This window comes from Salvia miltiorrhiza, chromosome 2 (genome assembly GCF_028751815.1).
Source record: "Salvia miltiorrhiza cultivar Shanhuang (shh) chromosome 2, IMPLAD_Smil_shh, whole genome shotgun sequence".
NCBI classification, from domain to species: domain Eukaryota; kingdom Viridiplantae; phylum Streptophyta; class Magnoliopsida; order Lamiales; family Lamiaceae; genus Salvia; species Salvia miltiorrhiza.
Genome location: NC_080388.1, coordinates 5,440,272 through 5,464,883, shown reverse-complemented (window position 1 = coordinate 5,464,883; position 24,612 = coordinate 5,440,272). Strand labels below are relative to the sequence as shown.

The following is a 24,612-nucleotide window of genomic DNA, read 5'->3' as shown; positions in this document are numbered from 1 at the left end:
TCCTCGCCTATCAGAATTCCCCGCCCTCCCACGCCACCAAAGGATATCCGAAATGTTTACAATGCCCCATTTGCAATCTTTGAAGATTGGGAGGGCACTCGGTGGAAAGCTCTTAAAGGAAAGAAAGTCACTCAACCGCGATGTCTTGATTGGCCGTTGCTCCGGCGGGTGAAGCTTGACCAAGCAATACAGACACATTTGCAGAGTTTGGGACTCTTCAAGTTTTCCCAAACCACGCCACCGGGCCTGCTTCCATTACACTTGGAGTTCCTTTGCACACTCAACATGACAGCCGACAAGACCCAGCTGCATTGCCGCATGCTCAACAAGCCATGCGTCGTCACCTATAGGATAATGAGTGAAGCCTTTGGGTTTCACCCTAAAAAATTGAAGGGAATGCCGGATACTTGGGTGCCGGCTAAGGCTTGGAAAGAATTGACTGGATTGCCGACTTGGACAGGACAGGGTGCCCCGAGCAACCAACTCATTGACGCCGACATCGGCGTGCTCCACAAGTTCATCTCTTTCTGCATTCTGGGAAAGGAGCAGGCAAACAAAGTCAATGAGACTGAACTTTATATGCTATGGTGTGCAAAGCGGCAGAAGAAAATCGACGCAACCACCATCATTTGGAACCAGCTGCACAGCAGGGCCAGACATGGGGGTTTCAAGCCATCCCTCAGCCCCATCTCTACCGCCCTTGCCCTCCATTTTGGACTCTTCTCGCCGAACCAGGTCCCACCACACCTGAGCGCTGCTGACACAAGACCAATTGACCACTCTGAGCTCAAGACATTTGTGGCCAAAGACTTCACCATCATTCCACAAGCCAAACGCCACAATGTTCGTTCCATTTTGCAGCAGTTCCAACGGGGCGAGGGCACGTCATCCTCAGCGCAACATGAATTAAATGACGATGATGACGACGACGATGAGGAGGAAGAGGAGGACCCTGTGCCACCACCTGCTTTCGTTTATGATCCTGAGGCCGGCTTCCCCAATGCCTTTCAGCAATTTCAGGCACATTTTGACGAGTCCTTCGGCCAGTTCCGTCAGGATGTCTCCTCCCGTTTTGATTCAGTGGAGGACTCGGTGGGTGGCATCTATGCCCGGATTGACGACATTTATGGTCATCTGGACCATCTTGGAGGCCAAGTGACGCCCATGCAGCAACAGTTGGGCGACGTCTATGGCCATGTAAATAGAATTGGCGGAGAGGTCTCGCGCTTGCGTGAACAGGTGTCTTCATATGATGCTCGGTTTGCCCAATACAACCAGGGCCTCACCGATGCCAACCAGAGCCTCACTGACACCAACTATTACATTGCCGACCTCGAGAGGCAGTGGGCAGCCTTCTCCTTGCAGAACCAGGACCAGTTCCGACAACCCCCGGGCCCCCCTCGTGGCCCCTACTGAGCTACATCTTACCCACGTTTGTAAATATTTTTGTCTTTCTTTTATTAATTGTTTTATGTTTTTTTTTTTTTTTTTTTTTTTTTCCTCTCTTGTGGGTTTTGTTGTTGTTTAGTTTACAGGTTCTTGGTCGCCGCTCTCTCTACCGCCATAGCCGTGTTAGCTTCACTCTTATTCAGGGACGTTCTCTCACTTTACCATTTATATGCCCTGAGGACAGTGCAAGTTTTTCTATGTGGGGGAGGGGCGTTATTTATACTTTGTGGGGTTCCTTTGGTTCTGGTTGGTTGTTTTGTTGGTCGTGCTGCATGCGGATTTTACGATGCTTTATCATTACGTTGCATGCTTGGTTGTGGTGCCTTGTTTTGCTTGTCTTGGGGCGAATGGTCCCCTTTCTCTTGTCTTCTTGCTTGTTTTAAGTACATCATATAATTGATGGTGATTCACTGGCGATTCTGGATTGTGTCTGTTGGTTTGTTGTCCTTGTTTTTCCTGATTGATTTGTTCCCAATGAAGTGTAATTAGTTTAAGATTTTGGTGCAACACCCTGATGAGCAACTCTTGATGTGATTTTTCCGGTAGATGCTAAGGGGAGTGTTTTCAGTGCAATTTCCTAATATCTGTCTCTGTTTTGAATTGTCTGGTTGGTTGTTGAGTTTTTGATAGTCTGGGTCTCTGTTCCTCTAATGATTTCATTATGAGCATGGGAAACCACACGAGAACAATTTGGATAACCTCCAAAAATGCAATCTCGTGAATTATGGCCCATCTATTAAGACTGAAAATAACTTAACCTCAATAAATAAAGAGAGAAGTGTAGTGCGAAAAGTGAATGAATATGAAAAAGGAATGAGACATGATTGTAAAGGAAATTGCATTAGGAAATTCACCCTTAGCGGAGAATTGGGTCTGATCGGATTGAGTTGTATCACCGTGTTGTTGCACTTTTAAAATCTTAACTTTGAACACTTGATTTGGGGACATTGATTTCTTGAAGGACTTGGATTGATCGGTGTTTGTTTGGTGAGAAGAATCGCTTGTAGTTTTCCTGTCGATTTTATGTTTGTTGCTTGAGGACAAGCAAGGATTTAAGTGTGGGGGGGTTGTTTACCTCGTATTTGGGCAGTTTTTGCGTATATTTCTGTTGAGGATTCAAGCATGCTTCATGACTTTTTGCCTTATATTGCACGTGCTCGATGATCTTTTTGGATATATTACTGTCATGTGCAGGAAACGAGAGTTGTTAAGAGTTTTAAGCATGGATCGGAGCGTTTTCGAAGACAACCTCACGGCCGCCGCCGTGACACGGCGGCCGCCGTATTGACGGCGGCCGCGGCCCCACGGCGCGGGCCGTGCTCAATTGTGAGAGAAGTCGCGAAGGGGGGTCACGGCGCCGCCGTCCACGGCGCCGCCGTCTCACGGCGCCGCCGCCTCTGTGCAGATCCGACAGTACACTTTTTCGTTTAAAAACCCCTTTCTAGGGTTTCACTTTATCATTCTCGTCTCCAGCAGCCTCCATAGGCGATTTTCACCTCTTTCTTAAGGTTTTTAGAGTTCCACAACACTTACTTTCAATCTTGGATTCATTGGATTGCTTTGGATGTCAATTAATACTTCATCGGATTGGTTTTCCTTGGATTGCTATGTTTTGTAAGAACTCCCTTTGATTCTCTTTGTTTATGAATCCCTTGGTTATTTAAGTCTTTGTTTCTTGTCTTTAATGAATATGATGATTGAAGATTATTGTTGTTGATTCTATATTCTCTTGGTTTTATGAATCTTTTGGTTAATTGAGTTTTGTGTTTTATGTATTTGATGAATGTGAAGATTGAAGTTCATTGTTGTTGATTCTAGATTCTCTTGGTTTTCTAAATCCTTTGGTTTATTTGAATCTTTATTTTGTGTTTTGATTAATATGATGATTGGAGATAATTGTTGTTGAGTTTAGATAATCTACGTGATTCGTAGTTTGTTGCTATTGTTTACCCTTTTCCTTTCTTGTTGATGAATATTTAGAGATTTCTTTTATGGAGATTAAGATTTTCTTGCATTCGAATCTTATGCTTGATTGAGTTTCTTGCCTAGGTAGTTATTAATCTTTGATGTTTACAAGTTTATGATCGTTTGGTTTAGTGTTGGAGTTGGAAACTCTAGTTGATTCCGTTAATGTTTAAATGCCGTGTTCTTAGTTCTTATATGTGTTCGTACATGTTTCTGCATTAGTTAATGTTTATTGCTTCATTTCAATTACGTACCGGTGTTAGAGCGTTAGTCAGTGCCAGCCCCAATTATCCGATTAGAGTGTTTAGGTTTTATTTCTGTACTTGTGAGTAGCATAATCGAAGCCCTGTTAAGTCTTCCTTGAGAGACGACTTGAGTCACCTTACCACCCTAGGACGACCTCGTATAAATTCGAGTCCATCCATTAGGTGTTTTAGGATGAGTCAGCTGGCGATCAGGCAGCGCCCGCCGGGTGCCCGCCGCGTGCAGTGGAGATTTAAAGAAGGAGCCGGCGATCGCCGGGTGCCCGCCGTGCGACCGCCGCGGCTCCGTGTTTTTGCGTTTTTTAGGCGTTTTCAAGTCCTTTTCGAGCTCAAACTCTGTAGTTTTACTCTAGTACTATAAATAGGTCTTCTTTTGACCTATTTTGGGTTCCTTTTTCAGTTCCCAGACTTTATTTTCCAGTTTTATAGCTTTAGAACTTTTTAGCTTTCCAGTTTTCAAGGCTTGGATCAGGATTGAAGATTCAAGTCGCTACAATCGTTTCAATTCGGTTTTTATACAATTTGTTTTTACAATTGCGTTCAATTTAATTATGTTTATGTTTGATTTTATTATGTCTAGCTAGTTTTTTAATCTGAACCTAGGGTTTGTATATAGCTAATTGATTATGTGTTTTTGATTTATTGATATCAATTTGCCCTCCAACTTATGATTCATGATTCCTGGTGCTTATTCTCTTGTGAATTATCTGATCAATGATTTACATGTTTAGCTGTTCAGTTTGAGTCTTGAATGCGATAATTGTTCAGCCGATTCAGGAATGCATGATATAGTGTTAGCCTTGAGTCTTGAATGCGATAGGTGAAGCTATAGGAAGCTATTCTTTATGTGCTATTGGGAGTTAATGTATTCCTTGGAGTCTTGAATGCGAAAAGGGATTAATTAATCTACATTCATAGGTGGTCGTTAGAGACGCTTGTGATTAACATAGTGATCTTTCATCAGGGTTGGATTAAAATTGGTAATTGAATCAATAGGTTGAATGCATATAGTTGATTAGTGAAAATACATCCCTAGGGTCAGACTTTTCTTATATTTGAGTTAATCGTCATAGTTTTTATGCTCTTTAGTTTTAATTAGTTAATTTAGTTCAATAGTCACCTTCAATTTCGTTTTACTTGCATACTGTGAAAGTTTGTGTAGGAAATAGATAAAGTGATTTCGTGTTACAATCCCTGTGGATACGATATCCGATTACTGTTTATACTACGATTACACCGTGTTAGTTGCGGTATTTTTGTTGTTAATAAAATTAGTGATCAATGACCCCTCCCTCACACACCACCACACACCTGATGACTCACTTCCCCACCCACAAAAACAAACCACGCCCCAAACCCCAGAAACTTTTAACCCCAATAAGCCAAACGATAAGTCCCCAAAACACCTTACAGCTCCTGATCCCTCTACACTCTTAAACTTCTCAAACCAAACCAATCTTTCCAACATCCCCAAGCCCTCTAATATCAGTTTGGACACCCAAAATAAACCTACCAACTCCTGCCATACAACAGCTCCGATTACAGCCCCCTCCAATCCTATTGACAATCTAACCCCAACCCGCGATATTGCGAAACTCCTTAATCTCAAGCTCACAGCACAACCCACATCCCAACCAAAACACCCCACTCAAAAAACCTGGTCTAGATATTACCGATCTCAAAACCCAAAGACTCCAAAAATCCACATAACCTCACCAAACTCCAACCATCGCAAAAGATCTCTACAGGAGGAGGATATTTCTGCTTTTCCATCCAGAGACACAACGGTTGAGCTGGTTCAAAAACGTCTTAAGGGAACAATACTCGATGATACTTCTTCTTCAATTGCGCTATCGGCGGAGATTGCTTCGGAGCAATCCCGCCGGGCACAATGAATTGCTTAAGTTGGAACTGTCGGGGGCTTGGGAACCAACCGACAGTTCGTCAGTTTGATTGGCTAATCAAACAAAAGAAGCCCGAATTAGTGTTCATTATGGAATCTAAACTCATGGAGACGGAATGGACACCAATTCTTCAGAAAAGTGGTTTTGAGAATTTGTTTGTGATTGATTGTGATAATGATGATGGAGGCAGGAAAGGCGGTCTGGGACTTCTCTGGACTAGTGAGCTACAAGTGACTATCAAAACTTCTTCACGGCATCATATTTTAGCTTCGGTGGATAATCAGTGCAACTCGATATGGGATTTCTGTGGTGTGTACGGGTGGAGCAGAACAGAGGAGCACCATCATACTTGGGAATTATTGCGCAAGATTAGTTTGGAAATAGGAGATAAGTGGCTGTGTGGGGGGGACTTTAACGAGACTTTATACCATTTTGAGAAGAAAGGAGGCAACTTGAAAGCTGACTCGAGACTCTGTGCTTTCAGGGACGTGGTTGACAGTTGTGGCCTTCAAGATTTGGGGTTTTCGGGCGATCCTTTCACCTGGTCTAATAATCAGAGAGGAGAAGATCACATTACTGAAAGGCTGGACCGTTTCTTCGGCAATGAAGCATGGATTGAGTGCTTCCCGGGCTATGTTGTCACGCATCTCACTAGAAAATCAAGCGACCATTGTCCGGTCCTTTTATCCCTTGATCGTGATGAAGAGGATGTTCGACCTCGTTCAAAGCCATTCCGCTACGAAGCAATGTGGCTAAAGGATGAGAGATGCAAGCCTTTTTGCAATAACTTATGGCAGCAAGGGGGCCTTTTGGAGTCGGCTACTGATTTCAAGCAAAAAATAGAGGATATGGGGGTCGAGCTCAAGCAATGGGAAAAGAGGGAATTTGGACACATCAGAAAAAGGTGCAAAGAACTCAGAGAAGAGCTAGGGGATCTCCAAAAACCTTCTAACGATCCTTATACAAAAGATAAGCAGAGATTGGTGGAAGCTGAACTAGATGATCTGCATTCAAAGGAAGAGATTATGTGGAAACAAAGATCCAGAGTGGACTGGCTGGTTGATGGGGATAGAAATACAGGGTTTTTTCATCGAGTTGCAGAAGGCAGGAAAAAACGCAATCATATACGTGAGATTTAGAGAGGGGATGGCTCGACTACCAGAAAACATGAGGAGATGGATATTATTTTTAGAACTCATTTCCAGGAACTCTTCTCGGCTAGCCCTTATCAGAATCCCGAAGAGGTCCTCCACTCCATCGAGCCCATGGTGTCAGATGATATGAATAATGCCCTCACCAAACCGTACACGGCTGATGAGATTGTACGAGCTTTGAAACAGATGCCCCCTCTCAAAGCTCCGGGGCCGGATGGTATGCCTACTATTTTTTACTCTTCTTGTTGGTCTAGTGCTAAGTATGATGTTATTCCCACGGTGCTTAAAATTCTTAACAATGAGGCTGATCCTGGTCCCCTAAACTCCACTTTTATTTGCCTCATTCCTAAAAAGAAAAAGTGTACTCTCCCTGCAGATTTTCGCCCCATAAGTCTATGTAATGTCATTTATAAACTTGTTTCCAAAGTTATCACTAATAGGCTTAAGGTGTGTCTGCCCGATATCATTAATGAGAGTCAGTCTGCTTTCGTTCCGGGTCGACAAATTACTGATAACGCCCTCCTTGCTTTTGAGATTTTCCATATGATGAAACTTAATAAAGCTAAGTCAAAAGGTTGTTTTGCTTTTAAACTAGATATGGCAAAGGCTTATGACCGTGTTGAGTGGAGTTTTCTTGATGCTATGATGAGACGGCTTGGTTTCCATTCTTCTCTGGTTGACTTACTGATGAGATGTGTTTCTACTGTCTCTTTTCGTGTACTTGTGAATGGCTTTCCAGGTGATTCCTTTCAGCCAAGCCGAGGCCTACGGCAAGGAGATCCACTTTCGCCCTTTTTATTTCTTTTCTGTGCAGAAGCGCTCTCAGGACTGTTGCGCAAGGCTGAAACTACTCATCTGCTTCATGGAGCGCGTTTTTGTAGAACGGCTCCACAGATCAGCCATCTTCTTTTTGCGGACGATTGCATCATCTTTGGCAGAGCGTGTGGGAAAGAAATTGAGACTGTTCGAACCATTCTGACTCGGTACGAGGAGGCTTCAGGGCAAAAAGTTAATCTCGACAAATCGGCCATATCTTTCAGTGGAGGGGTTCCGGAATCTGTGAAACAAGAGTTGGCTGTCCAGTTAGGAGTGAGGCGTGAGGTACAACATGGAAAATATCTCGGCATACCTAGCTCGGTCGGACGGTCAAAAATCGAGATTTTCCAACTGTTAGTGGATCGAATCAGGAAAAAAACTAAGGACTGGAAAAGACGATACTTATCAGGAGCAGGAAAATTGATTCTCATTAAATCCGTCCTCCAATCCATACCGACTTATTTAATGAGCTGTTTCAGCATTCCTGACCAGATCTGTCAAAGGTTGAATAGTATCGCTGCTAGTTTCTTCTGGGGGCAGAAAAATGATGAGAGGAGGATTCACTGGAAAAGCTGGCGTAAACTTTGTGTACCTAAAAGTGAAGGAGGCCTAGGTTTCCGTGACTTAGGCCTGTTCAATCAAGCTATGCTAGCTAAGCAATCGTGGAGGATTCTTCAAAATGAGTCAACTCTCCTTGCCAGGTCTCTTAAGGCTCGTTATTTTCCCAGGTCGGACATCTTAACGGCTAATCAAGCCCATAATCCATCTTTCGTTTGGAGAAGTTTATTAGTCGGGAGGGATCTACTGGTCAAGGGAATTGCGTGGAGGGTGGGAGACGGGAAAAGGATTCGTATTGGCAAAGATGCTTGGCTACCAGATGGCAAAGGAAACTTTAAAGCTGCAAGAGTGCAGGACCCTTGGGGTGACATGAAGATCAACGAGCTCCTGTTAGATAATGCTCCAGCATGGGATATGCAAAAGGTGGAAACAATCTTGCCCAGGGACGAGCTGTGGAAGATCACTGAAAATCTCGGTGTTAACCTCGGTTCCCCAGATAGACCTTTGTGGCCTCATGGTAAAGGTAATTCTTATTCGGTCAAATCGGGATACCTTCTTGCCTGTTCACTTAAGAACCGAGAGGAACCTTCATCTTCTTCGGATGAATCTTCCTTATGGAATTGGGTGTGGGGTTTGGCGGTTATTCCTAAGGTGAAGATTTTTCTGTGGAAATGTTTGAGTGGCTGTCTCCCAACTGCCAAAGCTCTTATCTCCCGTTCTATCATGATGGATCCCTGTTGTCGTAGATGTGATAAGCCCACGGAAACTATCGAGCACGCTCTCAGGGACTGTCCCTGGGCGACGTTCCTTTGGGAGTCCTCACCTATTCGACTACAGCCAACAAATCCTAGTGCTCCGTGGAGTCTGGTTGAGTGGATTGGCAAAATCAAAGAGGTTCCGGAAAATGAGGTTCATTGTCTTTTTGCATCTATTTTATGGGCTTGTTGGTATGCTCGTAATCTTCTTGTGTTCTAGAACAAAATCTTTTCTCACTCTGATTGTTTGGTGATAGCTGAAAGAGCCATGTTGTCTAATCCCCTTTGCTCAAGCATGGTGAGCTCAAAACCAACCAGAGTGGACTGCTCTAGAGCGACACAGGTGAAGATTAATTGTGATGCGGCGGTAGGAAGTGGGGCTGGGACTGGTCTGGGAATTGCTCTGTGCGACGTGGAGAACAATCAGGTTGGTTATAGGATGGGCTTCCTTAAAGGAGTCTTCACGGTTGAGGAAGGGGAGGCTCACGCTGTTCTTGAAGGCCTTCGTTTCAGTGTTGAAAAAGGTTTCACAGATATCATTGTGGAAACGGACTGCCAGCGACTCTTTTGGAGACTACAAAATCATGAAGATGATCTCTCCCTCTTAGGAGATATCCTTAAGGAGATCTACAGCATTGTGGATTCTTTGTACCAGGTGGAATTTAGCTGGTGCCCGAGGGAGGATAATTGTGTTGCTGATAGCTTAGCTAATTATGCTTTTGTTTCTCGTTCTGGTTTTTTTTCTTCGAATGTGTGGCCTTTATCTGTAAACTCTTCTTTCATGGTTTAATGAAAGGCACCTGTTTTCCCTCAAAAAAAAAAAATTTGAAAGCAAAGTTTGAAATGAAGGACTTGGGGCAAGCTAGAAGAATTTTGGGCATGGATATACTTAGAGATAGAGAAAATGGAAGATTATGTCTATTTTAGGAAGAGTATATCAAGAAAGTTCTCAAAAGGTTTCAAATGAATGAATCCAGAGTAGTGCAAGTTCCCTTAGGACAACATTTCAAACTAAGTTGTGAACAAAGGCCAAGTATAGAGAAAGATAAGAGGTTCATGAGTAATATCCCTTATTGTAATATTGTAGGCAGTATCATGCATGTATGATTTGTACAAGGCCGAATATATCACAAGCTATAAGTGTTACAGCAAATATATGAGTGAGCCATGTAAGAATCAGTGGGAGGCTCTTAAGTGGATACTGAGATACCTTAAAGAAGCTCATAATATTGGGATTTTATATGAGCATAAGAGTGGAGACAGTAAGGATAAATTGGTTGGATTTGTGGACTCAGACTATGCAGCAAATCTAGACACAAGGAAGTCACAAACAGGTTATATTTTCACACTAAATGGTTCAGCTGTTAGTTGGAAATCAGTGCTCCAATCTGTGGCAGCTCTCTCAACCACTGAGGCAGAATACATGGCACTTACTAAAGCAGTGAAAGAAGCATTATGGTTGAAAGGGATATTGGCAGAATTTGGGGTTAAACAAGACAGTGTAGAAGTAAACTGTGACAGCCAAAGTGCATTACATCTCAGCAAGCATCAAGTGTTTCATGAGAGGAGTAAACACATAGATGTGAGGTATCATTTCATTAGAGATATTGTGAGCAAAAGAAAGGTGAAGGTTATAAAAGTTGACACTGAGGATAATGCTTCGGATATTCTAACTAAGCCCCTTCCTAGGGATGGCAACGGGCCGGATCTGGATCGGATCTCATCAATACCAGATCCAGATCCATTTTATTTTATGAGATCCAGATCCGACGGATCTGAAAATTTCAGATCCAGATCCAGATCCGTCAGATTCATGGGTCCACGGGTCTAGATCCATGGATCTAACACAATTTTTCAGTTCGAATCTAACGTAATCTGTTGAATCTAACAAAACCAACTTCATGAGCAATTCAGTCAAAACCAACTTATTTTCGCTAGCATAATCTGTCGAATATGACAAATAAGTTTTGAATCTAATAAATGGCTTATCAAACAAATGGTTGAATGTAACAAATCTAACAAATTACATAATTGAAGTCACAAATGGCTGAATCTGTCAAATCTAATAAAATGGCCGAATTTCGAACAAATTTATGACCTTAGATTCAAATCTAACAAAATGACTGAATTTGTCAAAATGGTTGGACTCGCGGCAAGCGGTGGAGGTTCTCTGGACTCATGATGGTGCAACCTCTGGACTCGTGAACGGTGACGCCGATTTGGCGCGCGAACCTTTGGCAGCGATTCGGCGAGCTGTGCCGCTGAACTGTTATGGCGACGATCCTCTGGCGGCGAACGCTGGAAATGTTCAGGGCCTTCAGGCGGCCCACTGGAGGGAGGGAGATGGGCTGAGGGCGGCGGGCAGGAGAACTGGAAAGGCGAAATGTTGTCCTCCCATTCGGCGGCGGACTGGAGAGGCGGTGGCGAGAACTGGAGAAGAGGCGGCGGCGAGAACTGGAGAGGAGGATGGCTGGATGGGCTGTGGGTGGCGGGCAAGACTGGAGAGGGAGTGAGGAACACGAGAAGGGAAGTCAGATATGTTGGAGAAAGAATTTAGCTAGGGTTTGTAAATTAATTTTAATTTGTGTAATATTGTAAATTTTTAATATATTTAATACTATTAATAAAATAAATATAAAAAATAATTAATATATATTTAATAAAACGGATCCACGGGTCGGATCTGGGTCGGATCCGGATCTCAAATTTCAAGATCCAGATCCAGTTCCGTTTTTAAAATTGAGATCCAGATCCGCGGGTCCAAAAATATGAGATCCAGATCCGTAAAAACGGATCTGGACTGGGTCCAGGATCCATTGCCATCCCTACCCCTTCCTGTGGCTAAATTCAAGCATTGCTTCAAGATGGTGAATGTGCTGTAGAAGTAGCATTGAGTTCTTACTGTTGGAGTAAGCCCTGTAGTGGGGCATATTTGGAAGTCAAGCATTGCTTGTAGATGGTAAAAGTGCTGTAGAAGTAGCATTGAGTCCTTACTGTTGGAGTAAGCCCTTGTAGGAATATTAAACTTAATTAATACTCGATTTGCCCGATGATCGTTTCTTGAATTATCTTAATTCACCATACATCGATTAAACCTAGCATGCTACTATTAATTCAAATACTGCACCGAGGAGTTTAGAAATACCTGAAGAATTCCTAAGAATTCATCAATTCATCGCTGAACAGGTTAGACAACTTCAACCCTTCGTTTGAAGCCTCGAACGTCCTCCAATCGTATTTTTCCTAGAAATACGACTTCTTCGTCTTCAAGAAAGCTTTCCGTGGAAGCCTATTTCATCTCAATCGGAGTTCTGTAGAGGTTGTTATGGTCATTCTTCGGAGACTGTCAGAACTTGATTTGCTGCGAAAATCTGACTCTAGCTCTGATCTTCTGGACTGTGTCCCGCTCAATCCCCGACATCGGATGGACAATGATCTTTGAGTATTTCTCAGAGAAAACACCCACTCAACAGGCGCCGCTCAGCTCTCACAGAAAACCTAATTTTGTAATCTGAAATTACGTATTACATCTGATCTATTATGTTCTGAGAGCTAAACTGTATTTATAATTATAAATACAGGATATGGGCCAGAATTATGAGTTAGGTTATTTTTCTCCTAATAGGCTCAGGAGTCTTTGGGCCAGCCCAGTGATCAAATACAAGGAATAGAGATGGGCCTCAAATAAATTAATTCTTATGATCAGTCTAGATCATAATTAATTCATGAATATTAATTCATTCCACTAGAGAATCAATATTGACTTACCCCTTTATTGTCGATGATGAGTCGGGACTTGTATTTAGACTTATCGAATCCCCGTATTTAAGATATCCAACATCCATTAATTAATTAAAACTTTTGACAGCTTATATTAATTAATTTCTTATTAATCCTTAAGTAGTACCACTCAACTTTATTATTGCATCAGAACTTCAGGGTTTAGTGCAATAAACATTTTGAGCTCCTTAAGAGGATGTTATCATCCTATACCGGATACGATCACCTAATATAGATTACCAAATGTCATATATAAATTGCTATCATCCAAGATACAGAGTACTCAAGTTAATATATAACTCTCACCCATAGTAAGTCAAAGTGATACACAAATTTATATATACACCTGAAATCTTATTAGGATATAGGTCTCATTAAGCCACCGAGATCTTGATTCTTCACTTAGGTCAGATAGAAGAATACATCTCATTGTGATCCTATCAATACGTTTACACGCACCAGTATAGATAAGTAGCCAAGACAAACTACTTCCATCTATACTGCAGCCTAAACCAACAACTCGTCCTAGAGTCGTCTCGGTTGTGATCAATTTTATATCTCATAAGGTTATTCCAATAATATGGTCTTATGTGATCTACAACACACCATATAATCTACTTATATAGAGATAATTGGACATACATATGCAATTATGAACAATTTAGATAGGAGATTAGATAGTGAACTCAGGAATCATTGTATACAAGCATAAAAGTTCTTGCTTTCAGTATACAAATCCAACAATCTCCTACTTAAACTAAAGCAAACTTTTAGTATACAATGTGTCTATTTACCAATCACCTAACACTTTCTTCTCCCACTTATACTTAAAATTTCCTAAGTAGGTGACATCAATTGCCTTCCCATATTTCAATGACCATTTGAGATAAGCCTTTTGTGAAAAGATTAGTAAATTTCTCCAATGTGCGTTATTTCATTCTATGAGCACATAACCTTGATTTACGAATAATCGTATAACTTGGTACTTACTCCCAATGTGTTTGACCCCTTGTGGTTCATGGATTCCTTAGAGTTTGCAACTGCACTTGAGCTATCACGAAGGTGATGCTCTCACGCAAACTAGAAATCACTCTTAGATCCTGGAGGTAGAGGTCAAACCAAATTATTTTTACCTCCCAAAGAAAACACATAGCTCGAGGTAATTTTTCTTTGTTCCGGTCAACCTGGAAATTCGAAATCGTACTCCAAAAGGAACTAAACTGTCTAACTGGTAAACTATCCTTATTCTCTAGTCAGGGACTTGAGAAAATAATTTACCACAGTTCAATGTCATTAACTAGGACTATATTGATATCTTACAACCATGCTAACTACATAGCAAATATCAGATCTCGTACATAGCAATCCATACATGAGGCTATCTATTGCGGAAACATAGAATACTACCTTCAATAGGCATCTTAAGACATATGTCTTTAGATAAAGAGATGTCATAGCTCAAAGGTTGTATCCTTTCTTGAAACGAGCATTCACAGTATCAATGTAAGCCACTCAAGATAAGCCCAACATCTTTTTCTAATGATCCCTTATAACCTTGATCACAAAGATGTATACTATACCTCCTTAGTCTTTCATTTGAAACTGTTCGGATAACCACTACTTTATGTCTGATGATAACTCCATATTGTCGTCAATTATGAGGGTACTATCTATATAAAATGCAAGGTAAAACATATCACTGAAGACACAAGATGCTTCTCTTCCTCCCTCACGTAACCTTAAGGCTGCTGCACATAGATATCCCTACCTTCTCCAAGGTAATGGTTTTAGAAAAATATTTTTGACATCCATTTGCCAGACCTTGATGGTTTAAGTGAGTTGTTATGGGTAAAATGGTCTAAATTCCTTAGCATACAAACTGGCGAAAGAACATCATCATAATATATACCCTTATACTGGATATAACCTTTCGCCACCAGTCTAGCTTCAAATGCTACGACCTTTCTCATTCGGACTTGTCATTATCTTGTATACTCACTTGAAACCTATGGCTTTACAGCATTCTGGTAGCAAGATTTTTCTAGTATACAACCCATAGTATTAATGGATTGCTCCATGGAGGTGTGCCAGGAATCTACTTTCTCGTCTCCCACTAATTCCAAGTAGATATCTGGGTCGATTTTCTTATATTCACTATCAGAGACCGAATCTAAACATTCTCCCGAGAACATAAATCGATCGGGTTGTCTCACAACCCTCCCACTACAACGGAGTTGTGGTGGCACGTATATGTCAATAGTTTGTGCAGTATCTTATGGTACAAACTCTTGCACACTTGGCTTGGGTTATGGAATCGTCTGTCTATTGTCTTCAATTTCTTGAAGCACAATATCTGACTTGGATGAATGATTATTCACATAGTCCACTTCTAAGAATCGTATGTCATTTCTAATAACTACCTTCTGATTCTTTAGAACTAATTGCAAAGATGCATAACTCATCATCGAACATATTTTTCAAAGAGTGACCTATTTCTTCTCTCCACCACACCATCGTATATAGGGATTACACGGTGTAGTAAATTGGGTTGGAATCCCACACACTGACAACGAATCAGAAAAGATCATTCCTAACACATTATTGGCCATTTATCCCCTTTGCCGTGAATAGCCCGGTCTTCATCTTTTCCTCTATACAGGATTTGCAAGTTCCAAATGGTTCAACCTGGATTGAATCCAACGTACTATTTAGACATGAGCCTTTGGATCCTGTTAAGATATATGTGACCTAATTTAGGGTACCAATATATGTGTAAGATCCCCATGAGAGATTAACCTTAACTTTTCTCTTTCTTTTGCTCGATGATGTACATACAATATAAAGGTATTATGTAGACAAGTTATAGTATAAAGAGAGATGTTCAAAATATCAGAATAGACAACTTTGTCATTTCCTATGATAGAGACACCAGTATCAAAAATGACATAATATCCATCTATTCAAAATTTTGGAACGTCATAAGGAACTCTCAAAAACTAAACTATGTCTTTAGAACATAAAGATAAGTCTCCAATTGCAACAACTGCGACTCTTGTCGCGTTGCCTATGAAGACAATCATCTCATCACTTTTCAGCTTCCTTGTCAACTTAAAAAGCCATGCAAGGTGCAATAATCATGATCGATTTCTCTCGTTATCCACTACTCACAATTGAGTAGAAAACGAGCTGACATGTCTCAGTTACTACAGCAAGTGAAGTACCTTAACCCTTTGCCTTGAGTATCGAAAGAAAAATTCTCCAGTACTCAATGTTATCACACCATTACTCCCACTATTTTTCTTGTCTTTCTTGCCCCTTGGACCCTTCTTCTTCCCGTCTTTCGACGAAGAAGATGGCCCTCTTTTGGCAATAACATATGCTTGCACATCTCTTTCCCATAACTTTCTTAGCCGTAACTAGAGCATTCAACAACTCGAAAAGAGTATTATCTTTCTTGCTCATAACAGCGTTGAGGCGGAAGTTCTTAATTAAAAGACTCAGGAAGATAGTTCAGGATAATATCGACTTTTGCCTCACCGTCGATACTGTTGGAAATTGGTTGTGAGTAACCAATGTTTGATAATTTTTCGAGTACCGAAAACATTTAATTTAGCATAATTAAATGGGACAGGATCGATCTACGTTCCGAGTAGATGATCGTAGTATATTTATTTACTCAAAACCGATTTCCGGTGAGTGAGAAATAATTGTTTAAAGTTGGGTACTTGAAACATTGAGCTGTGGGAAAAGATAAGCATTAAATAAGATTTAATGCTTATCCCACATCGGAATGTGGATAACATTTATTACAGTATAAAAGTTATTACATCACAGGATGTAATAAAACTGTGTGCACAAGTGACGGGTTGCAAAGCCCACACGCGCGCGCCGCCGCCGCCGCTCGCCCGGCCCGGCCCCGGCCCCGTCGCCCGACGCCCGTCGCCCGACGCCCGTCGCCCGTCGCCCGACGCCCGGCCCCGGCCCCCGGCACCCGGCACCCGGCACCCGGCGCTCGGCCCCGGTCCCGGTCCCGGTCCCGTCCCGTCCCCGTCACCCGACACGCGGCCGTGGACTTGGACTTGGATCTTGGCAATTGGTCTTTGGGTGGTCTTTGGGCTGGCCTTTGGGCCTACCTTAGGCCCACATCGACTATTATCTTTTTGGACCAATGAAAACTTGGTTCGAATGGGACGAGGCCCAACTCGGTTGGGCCAGCGCATGCACACGAAGCCCACTAGGGCTTGGCCCGGGAGGACCCTTGGTCTCCCAGGAAGCTTCCCACGTAACTGCTGCTGTCGGAGGAGTCATGGCAGAGCTGTTACTTCTGTAACTGCTGTCGGAGGAGTCATGGCAGATTCAAACAGCAGGGCTGTTACTGCCTGTAACTCCCGACACCATTTGAATACCATCATTGGTATTAACTCCGCAGGCTCCCCCATTGATGTGGACTGTGCCTATATATAGGACAGCCTCCATGCATCATCGAACACCTGAAAATCATACAAGCAACATCACTCTGACATTCTGCATACTGCACTGTTGAGTTCTGTTCTCGCCTCGTTCCAGTTCGCCGGAGCTCGTTGGTGTGCGGTGCTGCTACCTACGAGACGAAGCCGTTTCATCTTTGGGGACGACACGCCAAACCGAGAGCACTACCGGGGCGTATCTCGTCTTGCGGACAGAGGATCCTCCTCGACTCGGCTGCCTTTACTGGTTTATTAGATTGTAATTTTCAATACAGTTTTCCCTTGTATTCTCATCTCCTACATTTCTGTTTCATTGTAATACGCCCGCAAGCTGTAATTCCAACAATCGCAAGACGAGATAAGCTTGCAACGTGGGAGTTTTTTGGACTTGTAATTGAACTTAAAACTTTCGAAACTTAAACACCTTTGCTGGAGATGTCGACCGGTCCTGCGAACTCCACCGAGGCTGCCAATGCCGTTGCCGCTGCCAATGCCGCTGCTGCTGCCTCTGCCGCCGCTGCTGCCGCCGCCGCCGCCGCGGCCGCATCAACCGTGGCACCCGCCACCTCTGCCGCTGCTGCCTCCACCTTTAGTGGTGGTCCTTTTGGTGGTTCAACACCACTCCCGTTCATGTTTGGTGCTAATCAAACAACCTTTGGAGGAGATAGTTCCACGCTAGGAACGGTTGGCCAAACCTCGTTTGGGTCAACATTTGGTTCCACTTCGAGTGGTTCCATGGGGTCCATGTTTGGACAGAACGTTGGGGCCTTCGGGACCAACATGATGGGCTATGGCCATGTGGTGGGGTCGGTTCCAACCCAACCCCCAAGGGCGAACGCAACCGCCGACAAGCCACCAAAGTTTTGTGGCTCCGACTACAAGAGTTGGCGTCAAAAGATGTTCTTTTACCTCACGACGTTGGGGTATGCGGGATACTTGACGGACAACGAGCCGCCCACACCGGCGGAGAACGAGACGAGCTTCACCGTTCGTGCAGCCTATGATGCGTGGCATAATGGCGATTTTCTTTGTAAAAATTTCCTTCTAGGTGGTCTAGGGGATAGTTTGTACAAAGTATATGTTGATGTAAAGACCTCCAAAGTGTTGTGGGAGGCACTAGACAAAAAGTATAAGCTAAATGATGCTAGCACTAAAAATACTTGTGTAACCAGGTACATGGAGTACAAGATGGTGGACTCGAGGCCCGTCATCGACCAAGTGCAAGAATTCCACCTTATCTTGCACGACGTACTCGCCGAGGGACATGTGGTCTCCGACTCATTCACCGTGGTGGCGGTGATTGACAAGTTGCCCCCAAGTTGGAAGGACTTCAAGACCTACCTCAAACACAAACGAAAGGGGATGACGTTTGAGGACTTGATCGTGAGGCTTCGCATCGAATGCGAAGAAATGAGGATCGATGGCAAGGGGAAGGGCCAAGTTGAGGCCAAAGCCAACCTGTTGGAGCGTGGTGGCCCATCCAACTCCAACAAACGTGGGCGTCCTAATCCCAAGGACAAAGGCAAGGGCAAAGCCAAAGTTCCTGCCCGCAAGTTCGAAGGGGATTGCTACAACTGTGGCAAACCGGGCCACTTGGCGAAAGACTGTCGCAAGCCCAAGAAGAAGAAGGCGAAGCAAGATGCCAACGTTGTCGAGAAGGACTTCGACGATTGGAACGAGGATGACTTAGCGGCGGTGATCACCGAGGAGGTCAACCTTGTTGAGAACCAAGGTGCTTGGTTCATTGACACGGGCGCAACCGTGCACGTGTGCTCCGACAAGAGGCGCTTCTCTACCTACAAGGCTGTTGAAGGGAGGAAGCTAAGCATGGGTAACCAAGCGTCGTCGGAAGTTGCCGGAGTGGGTGATGTGGTGCTCAAGCTTTCATCCGGCACGGAGATAACCTTGAAGGATGTGCTGCATGTCCCGGACATCCGCAAGAATCTCATCTCGGGGTCTATACTAGTTAATAAGGGCTTTAGACTAGTGTTTGAGTCCAAGAAAGTTGTTGTAACCAAGTTTGGAAAGTACCTTGGTAGGGGTTTTCTCACCAATGGGCTTTTCAAGCTTAATGTTCAGCCTGTCAAGCGTGTAATTGGCAAAACTATCAATGAAAATGCTACTACTTCCTCTTACTTGGTTGAGTGTTGTGATTTATGGCATTGTAGATTAGGACATGTTAATCTAAATGCTATAAAAAGATTAGTAAATATGGATTTACTAAAAGTAAATGAATTTAACACTCAAAACAAATGTCAAGTTTGTGTTGAAGCAAAAATGACAAAGTCTCCGTTTCATTCTGTTGAAAGGAGCACAAAACCTTTAGAACTAATACACACCGACGTGTGTGATCTAAAGTTTGTGCAAACTCGAGGTGGTAAGAAGTACTTTATCACTTTTATCGATGATTGCACAAGGTATTGCTATCTTTATCTTCTAAGAAGTAAAGATGAGGCTATTGAAGCTTTCAGGAACTTCAAAACGGAAGCCGAGAATCAACTTGGTAGTAGAATTAAGATGGTTCGAAGTGATAGAGGAGGAGAATATGTTGCTCCGTTTGAGGAATTATGCAACGCTAGTGGTATAATACATCAAACAACTGCTCCATATTCACCTCAATCTAATGGTGTTGCTGAACGCAAGAATCGAACTCTTAAGGAGATGATGAATGCCATGTTGATTAGTTCTGGGTTACCCCAGAACATGTGGGGGGAGGCTGTTCTATCAGCCAACTATATCCTCAATAAAATACCGCTCAAGGGAAGGGACGTCACTCCCTATGAGTTGTGGAAAGGCAGAAAGCCCTCATACAAATACCTTAAAGTGTGGGGGTGTTTAGCCAAGGTACAAGTGCCTCCACCCAAACAAGTTACAATCGGTCCTAAAACAATTGATTGTATCTTTATTGGGTATGCACTAAATAGCAATGCACATCGTTTTTTGGTTCACAAATCAGACATTCCAACAATGACTGTAGGAATGACGATGGAATCAAATAACGCTGTTTACTTTGAGAATATCTTTCCTTGTAAAGACAAGGAAAAAGAAGAAGCTAGTACAAGCAATGATACTAGACAAGAAGCTACTAGTTCTGAACCTGTTGAGACTGTGCCCGAATCGCGAAAGCGACCAGGCCCTGACATTGAAGTGTCAGAACCAAGACGTAGTAAACGAGGCAGGATTGCCAAGGACTTTGGTCCAGAATATATCGCCTTCATGCTAGATGAAGAACCTTCATCTATCAAAGTGGCGTTCTCTAGACCAGACGGACTACTCTGGAGGGAAGCAGTCCAGAGTGAAATTGATTCAATCATGCAAAACCACACTTGGGTGTTGGTTGATTTACCTGAAGGTTGTAAACCCTTAGGATGTAAATGGATCCTAAAAAGGAAATATAAAGCTGATGGATCAATAGACAAGTATAAGGCGCGCTTAGTCGTTAAAGGATTTAAGCAGCGTGAGGGGTACGATTTTTTCGATACCTATTCACCAGTGACGAGGATTACATCCATTCGAGTGCTTCTCGCGATTGCTGCTCTGCACAATCTTGAGATTCATCAAATGGATGTTAAAACTGCGTTCCTAAACGGTGATCTAGAAGAAGAAGTCTATATGGAACAACCTGAAGGGTTTGTAGTACCTGGACAAGAGAAAAAGGTATGCAAACTAGTAAAGTCTCTCTATGGACTAAAACAAGCGCCGCTGCAATGGCACTTGAAATTTGACAATGTCATGTTGTCAAATGGCTTCAAAATCAACGAATGTGATAAATGTGTCTACATCAAGAGCACTAGTAATGGGTACGTTATGGTGTGTCTCTATGTAGACGACATGTTGATTATGGGAAGCAACAATCGTATCATTGTTGATACGAAAAACATGTTAAAAAGGAATTTTGACATGAAAGACATGGGGTTAGCTGACGTGATCCTTGGAATGAAAATTCTCAGGACCACCGATGGAATAACTTTGACACAATCTCATTACATTGAGAAAGTGCTCAAAAGGTTTAATGCGTTTGACAAATCGCCTGTAAAAACCCCATTAGAACTCAACGTTCACATGAAGAAAAACATGGGTGAACCTGTCGCACAGGAAGAATATGCAAGAATCATTGGGTGCCTTATGTATATTACAAATTGCACTCGACCTGATCTTGCATGCCCAGTGAACAAACTAAGTCGCTATACAAGCAATCCAAGTAAAGAACATTGGAAAGCGCTTGAGAGAGTTTTGAGATACTTAAAGTATACTCTAAACTTTGGAATACACTACACGAGATACCCCCCGGTACTTGAAGGGTACTGTGATGCTAACTGGATATCCGACGCGAAAGACTCGTTATCAACGAGTGGTTACGTGTTCACTATAGGGGGAGGAGCAATCTCGTGGAGGTCTACAAAACAGACATGTATTGCTAGATCCACCATGGAATCAGAATTCATCGCTTTAGACAAAGCAGGTGAAGAAGCCGAATGGCTACGAAACTTTTTGGAAGATATTCCATGTTGGTCAAAACCCGTGCCGCCCGTCATGATAAACTGCGACAACCAAGCAGCTATTGGGAGGGCGAAAAGTGGGTTGTACAACGGTAAGTCTCGACACATACGTCGACGACATAATACCGTAAGACATTTGATCGAAAGTGGAGTTATCTCAATTGACTATATAAAGTCAATAGATAATCTGGCCGATCCGTTCACTAAAGCTTTGAATCGAGATCAAATGTATAAATTGCTAGAGGGAATGGGTGTAAAATCCACAAAATAAGGATGATTATAGTGGTAACCCAACCATGATGACTGGAGATCCCAAGAACGTGGTTCAATGGGAAAACTAAGCTATAAGATTCCAAGTAGAACACTCATCTACTTGCATTCCCTAGAGAGCAACTGAGTGTTGAAGCCTGCTTAGTGGTAAGGTTAAGTCATTGACTTTTAATGATTCCTAAACACCTCGGGGAGGTTGAGTATAGCAGGATACTCGGGAAAGAATCACCTATACAAGTGAGATGTGGGGGCCGCATCGACCTAACACTTATGAATCCAAAGAGCTGTCCAAGGCCCGCAAAGGACAAAAACGTGAGAACGAAATGAGGTTGAGGCGTTAGTGTGTTAATACTGTTGTCTCGGTATACACGAAGGAGAAATGGTTCAAAGACATCAAGTTCTACCAATTCACCAGTATATCCGATAGTATTAACTAAGGATGGTTCAAGGCCGCAAACCACCTATTCTAATGCACTAAGGTCTCTTGAGAACAGAGCTTGTGTCTGCATTTGCATTTGGCTATTTCCACTCATGTGGGGGATTGTTGGAAATTGGTTGTGAGTAACCAATGTTTGATAATTTTTCGAGTACCGAAAACATTTAATTTAGCATAATTAAATGGGACAGGATCGATCTACGTTCCGAGTAGATGATCGTAGTATATTTATTTACTCAAAACCAATTTCCGGTGAGTGAGAAATAATTGTTTAAAGTTGGGTACTTGAAACATTGAGCTGTGGGAAAAGATAAGCATTAAATAAGATTTAATGCTTATCCCACATCGGAATGTGGATAACATTTATTAAAGTATAAAAGTTATTACATCACAGGATGTAATAAAACTGTGTGCACAAGTGACGGGTTGCAAAGCCCACACGCGCGCGCCGCCGCCGCCGCCCGCCCGGCCCGGCCCCGGCCCCGGCCCCGTCGCCCGACGCCCGGCCCCGGCCCCGGCCCGTCGCCCGACGCCCGTCGCCCGTCGCCCGACGCCCGGCCCCGGCCCCCGGCACCCGGCGTTCGGCCCCGGTCCCGGTCCCGGTCCCGTCCCGTCCCCGTCACCCGACACGCGGCCGTGGACTTGGACTTGGATCTTGGCAATTGGTCTTTGGGTGGTCTTTGGGCTGGCCTTTGGGCCTACCTTAGGCCCACATCGACTATTATCTTTTTGGACCAATGAAAACTTGGTTCGAATGGGATGAGGCCCAACTCGGTTGGGCCAGCGCATGCACACGAAGCCCACTAGGGCTTGGCCCGGGAGGACCCTTGGTCTCCCAGGAAGCTTCCCACGTAACTGCTGCTGTCGGAGGAGTCATGGCAGATTCAAACAGCAGGGCTGTTACTGCCTGTAACTCCCGACACCATTTGAATACCATCATTGGTATTAACTCCGCAGGCTCCCCCATTGATGTGGACTGTGCCTATATATAGGACAGCCTCCATGCATCATCGAACACCTGAAAATCATACAAGCAACATCACTCTGACATTCTGCATACTGCACTGTTGAGTTCTGTTCTCGCCTCGTTCCAGTTCACCGGAGCTCGTTGGTGTGCGGTGCTGCTACCTACGAGACGAAGCCGTTTCATCTTTGGGGACGACACGCCAAACCGAGAGCACTACCGGGGCGTATCTCGTCTTGCGGACAGAGGATCCTCCTCGACTCGGCTGCCTTTACTGGTTTATTAGATTGTAATTTTCAATACAGTTTTCCCTTGTATTCTCATCTCCTACATTTCTGTTTCATTGTAATACGCCCGCAAGCTGTAATTCCAACAGATACTCCCACTAAGCAAGTCAAGTCCATCAAGCAAGTTTGCCAAGTGCATGACATGCTCGCGCACTGAGCTATGCTCGCTCATAAAAATAATAAGATTACTTTCATCAAATTTAAACGAGCAGCTCGGTCCGACTCTCCAAACACTTTCTTGAGATTCAGCATGATTCTAAGAGCATCGTCCATACCCTGATAATAGAGCTGCAAGATTTGTGACATTATTCTCATAATATAGTATATAACCACATTATTCGTCTTATGTCACCTTTTATGCAATTCTTTTTTCCCATCAGTTAACTCATCGTTCGGACATATAGAACGTGGAGTAGTAAGAAGCACGAAAAATTTATGCTTGTTCGTGATGAAGATAAACTCCAAATTGCGTTTTCATGTATATATGGACCGGTTAAAGACTTTGTGCAAGAATAATAAACAATAGGAGACATAGACATATACGAAAAAATTAACATAAAAGCACATAATTCGTAACAACAATATTGAAACCTTTCGATAAAATAATATTGATGAAACCTCCAACTACCCAAGGAATCTCATGTGTAAGCCACGTTAGGATGGTCGTTTATACATGAACCCCTCAATCAGACTATCAACCTAGTCGTTTAATTTCAATCCATGTCAACTTAATCTTTTGACAAATGAAATTAATAGTTGGACTTTAACTAAACCATATCATATTTAAGAAGGGACTCCGTTGGGGAGTTGTACTTAATATGATATCTAAGCAATGACCACAATCTAACTTTAAAAATTAAATTCTCGAAATTAACATACTCACTAGGACCATGCCACATTCAATTTAATTTCTTAGTTATCTCGTTTAATACCATCTTCTAAAGTAATTGTGTAAAATTATACGAGTAAGCCACGTTAGGGTGGTCGTTTACCGTATAACTCCCACTACTTAAATAGATTAAATATTTATATAGAAGTCTCAACTT

The 24,612-nt window shown here is 43.0% G+C and overlaps 1 protein-coding gene across 1 annotated transcript; it reads left to right on the top strand.

Annotated features, from left to right (window-relative positions):
• Nucleotides 1-5,568: 5,568 nt before the first annotated feature.
• LOC131007889 (uncharacterized) lies at nt 5,569-6,720 on the top strand. The gene has a single exon (XM_057934801.1). The coding sequence runs from the start codon at nt 5,569-5,571 to the stop codon at nt 6,718-6,720; it is 1,152 nt and encodes a 383-aa protein (XP_057790784.1).
• Nucleotides 6,721-24,612: the final 17,892 nt, after the last annotated feature.

Excerpts from the sequence above, each read along its gene's own strand:
- LOC131007889 (XM_057934801.1), top strand. The coding sequence starts at position 5,569 with ATGAATTGCTTAAGTTGGAACTGTCGGGGGCTTGGGAACCAACCGACA.